Source organism: Diadema antillarum, unplaced genomic scaffold (assembly GCF_040938485.1).
Source record: "Diadema antillarum isolate AM-2024a unplaced genomic scaffold, OU_Dant_1.0 seq00000373_RagTag, whole genome shotgun sequence".
In the NCBI taxonomy this organism is placed as follows: domain Eukaryota; kingdom Metazoa; phylum Echinodermata; class Echinoidea; order Diadematoida; family Diadematidae; genus Diadema; species Diadema antillarum.
The window spans coordinates 485,362-492,835 of record NW_027271373.1 but is presented as its reverse complement, the minus strand read 5'-3'; the positions used below and the strand labels follow the sequence as shown (position 1 = coordinate 492,835).

General features: G+C 38.9%; 1 protein-coding gene across 1 annotated transcript; it reads left to right on the top strand.

The window, feature by feature from the left end:
- The first annotated feature begins 227 nt into the window (after positions 1-227).
- Positions 228-5,697, top strand: LOC139731455 (protein rolling stone-like). Its single transcript, XM_071642340.1, has 3 exons — positions 228-353; positions 2,965-3,208; positions 5,177-5,697. The coding sequence occupies exons 1-3, from the start codon at positions 228-230 to the stop codon at positions 5,695-5,697; spliced, it is 891 nt and encodes a 296-aa protein (XP_071498441.1).
- Positions 5,698-7,474: the final 1,777 nt, after the last annotated feature.

Below are 7,474 nucleotides of genomic sequence, written 5' to 3'. Positions count from 1 at the left end.
TGTACTCCGAAGAAAGCAGCTTCTCATCGGTCAATCAATGAACACAATGCTCTCATTATGTCCTGACTGGTCATTAGCGTCGTCGAGTGAGACAACACGGTCATCTATTTCAGCGGAAGACGCTTTACAACCCTTTTCTACCGATACGGTCGAACGTTTCAGAAGAATGGATCTTCTGATCTTGTATTAAAGCGGCTTTGCATAGGTTCCATGCCATTGACGTAACCATGAGCGGCGAAACTCCGGCAACGAGTACCGCTGCCGCTGGCACTGGTGGACGGAGGGCCTGGAAGGAGCGACTTCAGGACCTCACGCTTGAAGATGAAAATCTTAGTGATGTGTGTCGCCAGCAAGTACGTTTGTGCCGTTATTAATGACTTTATTCTCAAGGGTCAAAAAGCTACAACAAAGAAAAAGCAAATGCCATCTTATTTACTTTATTAGCTTTTGTGATTGTTTTAATAGTTTCTATGACAATGTAGCCTAACCTGAATATTAGGATCTAACGTTAACCCTGAAAAGAAGGCATGGTCAAAATGGACAATGTCGATTGAACAAATACAATGTAATCCGTAGCCACGTAGGGCCAGGACAAATGAACAAAACTAAGATAAATCTGGAATCTTATTAACAAAGGGAATGTGCGTCGGAAAGTATTGCCACAAGCAATTTTATTCGTTAGGGACATGACTGCAATTCAAATATAGATCTAACATTAGAAGTCGTAGAACAGACTAAGATTATAACGTTACAATGTAGGTCCATTTACATCACATACATGTAATGTATTTGTTTTGTAAAGTGTGTACTTTCAAAATGAATCTTGAGGCTCTGCTTTGAGCGGACGGTCTGTGACTGATGTCAGTTTTGGAGATAGTTTTGCTTTGTCTTATGAAAAGGCAGCCCAAGTATCAGGATGAATGTGTATCACCCCTCGCCAGTTGACATCAATCATCTTTGTCATAATCGGTTAAGACCGAGCGAGGGACTATCAGAAAAGATAGTTCTAGCCCAAGTGCAGCGGGCTGGAAACTATATCCCACTTAACTAAGTTTTACCTCATGGTTTTACTTTCTGTACAATCTTCAAGAGATTTTTCACAAAAGAATGTTCATAGCACTAGATGGTTTCTATTCCTTTTTTAAAGCAATATTTTGGTAAATTATGTTTTTTTTTCAAGTTGTTTTAGATAACCTGGAATACAAAAGAGAATTTTTAGTCTGCCATTTTGTTGAATCATTTAGTTTTTGTTTTTTTTTTTCAGGGCTGGAGCCTGCATTATCTACGAAAAAAAAGGTGGAAGTGATTTCTAGTGCTTTATGGAAGAAAATTTTGTTGTGCGCAACAATGAGCTCAGTGGTATACTAACCGTAGTATAGTACCGGTAATATCAGTGCTCATCACACACCTACAGTACCACACCAGTGTCATTGATCTCAGTATTGTACAAAAACAACTGGGCACTGCCCAATGACAATGCATCCAGTCCAAGACATTTAGGTAAAATAAGTTGCAACCATCAATATGTTCTCGTCATTGGATGAGTTCATACATTACAATGATCTCACCCTTAATTCGGAAACCATGATGCAAAAACAGAATATGAAAGGTAGGTACTGTGCATGTGATTCATTAAATCGCAGCATAAAAGTTGTCATTACATGCCTGAAAATTTTACAAGCTATGCTTTTAGTTGGGTAACCCCATTTCCGTTTAGGTACCCTATATTCTGTCAATTCATGCTGATATATTACTGTAATATTATGTGTCGATATGTAAACAACAATGCAATGTAAAATGGAAATGAAACGAATAAATTCAATTCAATTCAATTCAAATTATCATTGTGATTATTATCACAATTTCAATTCAAATTGGCATTGTGATTATTATCGCAAGTTGCTAAAATTTGGCCACTATGATAGCAGTACAAGTGTATGTACTAAAACACGATATGGCGCTACACAGCGCAGTAACCTGGAGTGTGACAATACCCCTGAGTAATAAGATACGGTGCATCAAAATATGGATTTGTGTGATAATTTTGCAAGTACATGTATTTGAATTCATGATGTAGAATTCAGCCATGCATTGATTAACCCATTGAGGACGAGTCCCGAGTATACTCGGGCAGGGGTGTATTGATAGGAAATGTGTGTTTTATCAAAATCAGTCCATCCTCAACGGGTTAAGAAAAAGGTACATGGTATTTTCCTTTATGCAAGCCAAGAATTTATGAAATTTCCACTGTGGAGATGTTTGCAATTCTTTTACAAAGGGTGATATTGGCACAATTATTGGAAGTTGTGAGCTTCAAAATCAGTCTTTGTCTTCTTCGTATGTCATAATTACCCCGGTTGATTCCATTTTGTTGAATCCTGCTGGTCACGTGGTGCGAACCATGAGGAGTCAGCATCATTTTGATTGTTGTGTGGGTACATGTAGGTGGGGGAGACCACTTCACTGGGTTAGCACCCTGCTCTTTGATACTCTCTAAAAAATCGAGTGAAAATATTCACTCTAAAAGAGTGAATACAAAAAAAGAGTGAATTTAGAGTGAAATTGGAGTGATTTTTGAGTGAAAATGTTCATTTTCACTCGTTTTAGAGTGACCTCAGGGATCACTCCAAAATCTTCGAGTGATCCCTGAGGTCACTCCAAAATGAGTGAAAATTAACATTTTCACTCAAACTTCACTCTAATTTCACTCTAAATTCACTCTTTTTTGTATTCACTCTTTTAAGAGTAAATATTTTCACTCGATTTTTTTAGAGAGTATGACTGAGTGAAATGGGACCTTTTGTGTGTGTGTGTGTGTGTGTGTGTGTGTGTGTGTGTGTGCATGTGTGAATTTTGGCTAACTGTGTGTAGATGAATATTGAACGTAGTGTGGAATTGCAACTGAGGTTCCTATAACATATCTAACTTTCCCTTCCGTCGCCTTCTTTTCCCTCTTTCCCCCAGAATTTTATCCCAAACTTCATCTTCTGTTTCTACCGCACTGTGGTGGCCGGCTACTTCTTCAGCTTTCTCATTTACATTCTGGTGGATGCAGGCGGAGATGGATATGGAGCCAAAGTGCTTATATACCTGACAATCTTGACGTTCATCGAGGTCACCTTGTATTTCTGCGTTTCGTTCGTCAATGTCTTCATGGATTACATCACGGACCATCGCAGAGGTGCTGATTTACAAGTTAACCGGTGTGGTAAGTTATGGGGGCCAGTGCCGTATGTAAAGAGAGTCTGGCCAACTCGCTTTTCAGCTCATGAGTCTTGAAGCCTGTGATTGGTCAAAACGGGTCCCGTGATCGTTTAGGAGCCATGTCGTTACCATACTGCGCTCATACGCGGTGTCCTTTGTTCACTACCCCTTTAAATGGTAGGTTTTCATTATTACGTGTGGGCGTACACGCTAACCCTGTAACGCGTAATGCGCTAGGCAACGACATGGCGTTTAATTTAGTAGTTGGCCAGACTCTTTTTATATACGGCACTGATGGGGACAGGACGGTTATTTATGTCATGAGTGTGGGGATTTGACCTGAAAGCTTGTCTAAAATTGTGTTACATAAGGCCCCAAGGGAAAAATCCACGTTCATATTGTCTTTGGAAGGTGAAACAGAATCTTACAAATCCGAACAGGGAAAGTCTCATCAAAATCAGATACAGAAGTGAAAATCTCACCTTTTTCCGGCTACAGTAAGGTATTCACTATTGGAATGAATTTATGCAAGTTACTATGTAGACCAGTATAAGCTTTCACTGCAGTACATCTCTCTTGTTGCTTTGTAAGATATGAAATATATATATATATTTTTGCTTTGTCTGTCAATGATTTAGAAACTAACTTACCTCACTTTCATTAAATCATAATTGCTGAATAAGTACATGTATAATTACACTGTAAATCAATTCAATTTAAAGAACAAGTTCACTTTCATATAGGCCCTACATGTAGATTGAGCGAAAGCTGTAGCAATATTCATAGAACACATTAACAGGGAAAGTTTGAGGAAAATCGGGCAGTTCATTCAAAAGTTAACATTTTTTTTAAGCTTCTGCACAGACACTGCTGGATGAGAAGGCTACTACAGTTTATGACATAACATGCAAAATATAAAGGGAATTTCATAAAATTGTATTTCTTTTTTTTTAAGTACACATTCCCTTGACTTGTGACTGACCTATGTTAAGGGTAATGTAACCCCCCCCCCCCCGCCTTCTGAAAGATGTAAGTCAAGTGCTTATTGTGCTAGAAATGAGAAATCAATGTTAAATTTTCTTTATATTTTCTTTATATCTTTCTACTCATATGATATCACATGCGGCACTGAAACTTCAAATATTCAAAACTTTTTTTAGCAGATTGTGAAATTTGTTGGATGTAGTCTATTAATACTGCTGCATTTTCTCAATTCATATGAACATTTTTTACGCTGTATGAAGATGAACTTGTCCTTTAATTTGCTAGAATGCTTGAGGCCACGATATCACCATGTTGTTTATAAAACTGTGTCTAATTCACCCGTTTTGGAAAAAAAATAAATTCTACACTTCCATGACCTTGGAACCTTGGGCGTGGGCGTTATTTTTTTTTTCTTTCTTTCTTTCCTTCTTCTTCCTTCTTTTGTATGTGTGTGCTGGAATAGTGCAGCTTACATTAGATTGCTTGTTTGTTTCTTGTATTCATACACAAGTTAGATACTGGCACTCAACCATTTGGCTGTTTTTCAGCAAGTCCACATGATGCACAAAAACAGTGATAACAACCAACATAAGGTAATACATACAATACAAGATCACAATGAAACTCACAGAGTTGAAAAAAAAAATAAACTGTTACAGTAGGAACGTATGTTTGATTTTAGTATATTGTAAAGTAGAGATTGTCATGCATATCGCGCAACCAGAAGCTAGCGCCAAAATAAAAGCACGTGAATATTTTTACATGCCATATGTATTTGTGGACAATGTCTTGATTCCACAGAATTAAAGACAAACGAAACTCATCTTACCCACCCCACATTCACACGAGAATAACCACTTTTACAGTATTCGTTGTTGCTAAAGTAGTAAGATTTGGTTTTTCACTTTTACTGGTGTGAAGATGCTTGGAAATGCAACCAGTTTCTTGACATATTTGCATGTTTGTGAAAAAAAAAATTGTGCTATAGGTGGGAAATTCCGCTACCAGCTACAGTGGCTCCTCTTCAACATCTCAGTCAATGTCTGCATCATCGTCATCCTGGTCTGGTGGCCCATTCTCCGGCCCAAAGTACCCAAGAGCCAGGAGATTCCGCTCCACATCGACATCAGCATCCACCTGCTGCCGTGCATCATCTGCCTGGTCGACCTCTTCTTGACCAAGGTCCACCTCCGCTTCGTCCACGTCCTCTACCCCGCCCTCTACCTCTTCGCCTACCTGCTCTTCACCGTCATCTACTGGGCGGCGGGCGGGACCGACCCCAGCGGCAACCGCTTCATCTACCCAACCATCGACTTCGGCGGCAATCCAGGCATCGCCGTGGCGACGGTGTTCGGGGTGGCCACCGCGACCTTCCTGGCGCAGGGGTTTCTGAAGCTGCTCTACATCCTGAGGAGGAGATGTCTGGACACGAATGTAAGCGAGAGAGTGGAGGAGCAGGAACCTCTTGTCCGCGACCGAAGATTGCGTCCCTCGGAAGAATATGCTTGAGTCAGTGCCTAGATCCAAATTTCCTGATAGTGTAAAGGTGGCATTCCCTTGATTGCTAAAGCAAGATATAATGAATGCAATGTGGAAGCTTTATAAATTATGATATGTCCAAAATATAACATTTGCCATTTTTTCCTCTCTGTGCTAATTGGAAATAATGATAATGATGATAATAGTGATGACTTAGATGTATGATTATTTTCAAAGTGCTTTACAAGCTTATTTCATTTTGCTGCCACATGCTGTATGAAAAACTCAGACTTGCAGACATGTATTTTGATAGCTATCTATCAAACCCTGTGATGGAAATCATGTAGTATTGTATATAATGAAGTTCAGAATATATCTTTCTATCCTTTATATATAATGTTATAAGACATTTAGTGGAAGTGCAAAATGCAGGTGGCTCCATGTACAATTGCTCTAGTCATAACAGATCAGACATAAACTGGAATGTTTACCTTATGGTTTGTCTTACATGATCAAAATATTATACTGTATGTGCCATATCACCGTTGCTATATAACCAAGCCCTGTACGTATATGGCACCATCCATTGTTACACTCGTATGCAGTCTCCTAGCTTAAAACTACCTTCTGGAGTGCTTGCATTTTTTAATAGGGCAGGTACAATTGTAAGAACAAGCCTCCCATGTTAATTTGCCATTGGGCCAGTGTCAGGACTCTCAGTTTCGAAATGTGTTCTTCTCCTGTAGATGTGTTGAGCAAAGTCACACCTTACTCACAGCCCCCCCCCCCTCCCCCCGGCCTAGGTAGGGTTAAAGACAACATTTGGCTTGCATTACATAATGTTCAATGTAAAGACCATGCTCCTATTATATTTTAGTCAGAAAATATACCCACACTGCTGCAAACGTTTTTTAGCTAATGTGACTTTAAACATTTATGCAGAGTTCTTGCAGCGAATACACCAAACATCCCAGACATACATGGAGTCAAACTAAGTAGGCTGTAATTCACTGATACAGTCGAAGTAATCAATTAATGCCACAGACAATTGCTTTCTTTTACATATCTTCCGGACAACTTGCTGCATAAAAGAGCCTTGATTTATGCCTCCAACAAAATTCATCTGTATACTCATGCTGCCCCTAGGTAAATATATCTTTTTGTATAGAGAATCAAGGTCTTATTTGTAAAGTTTCAGTTCTACTTGCGTGCATGCAGTGTGGAGTATGTGGATTCTTTTATTGATATGTTGTCATGCTTGTATTGCTTCTAACCAATGATGCGAGTATCGGTATGCAGGTAGTAGTCTTTCATACCAGACTTTAGAAAGACGATTGAAACATCATGTCATGAATGCTGTCCTATTTTCTGTGCTGTAGATGCTATAATACAAGAAATGTTTGCCTGCATTTTAATTTTGCGAATTTCGTAAGAGCCAAGATTCGTGAAGTCAAAATGCACACGAAAGTTCTCGTCTACACTATATGTATTGAATGCCAATGGCAATTTGCAAATATTTCATGCCGCGAAAAAGCCACCGGCTCCAATTTTCGAAAATTTCATGCCATGAATATATCATACATGTATTATGTTTTACAGTATTTCCTAGAAGTGTGTCGCAGAGAAAAATAGAAGAAGCAAAATTGAAATTGAATTTGTCTAAACTCCCTCATTCACCGAAAGCTGAACCATGTTGTATTTGGTACCTGTATTTTCTAACTTTTGTACAGACATTGTATGTAGTTTGTATAAAATCGTACTGCTCCAAGTATAGTAACATCTTTGATTATACTGAGTGTTTATTACT

Bases quoted from the DNA above. Each gene is read 5' to 3' on its own strand.
- LOC139731455 (XM_071642340.1), top strand. From the start codon at position 228: ATGAGCGGCGAAACTCCGGCAACGAGTACCGCTGCCGCTGGCACTGGT. The intron at 354-2,964 runs GTACGTTTGTGC...TCTTTCCCCCAG, and splicing joins GTGATGTGTGTCGCCAGCAA to AATTTTATCCCAAACTTCAT. The intron at 3,209-5,176 runs GTAAGTTATGGG...ATTGTGCTATAG, and splicing joins TTTACAAGTTAACCGGTGTG to GTGGGAAATTCCGCTACCAG.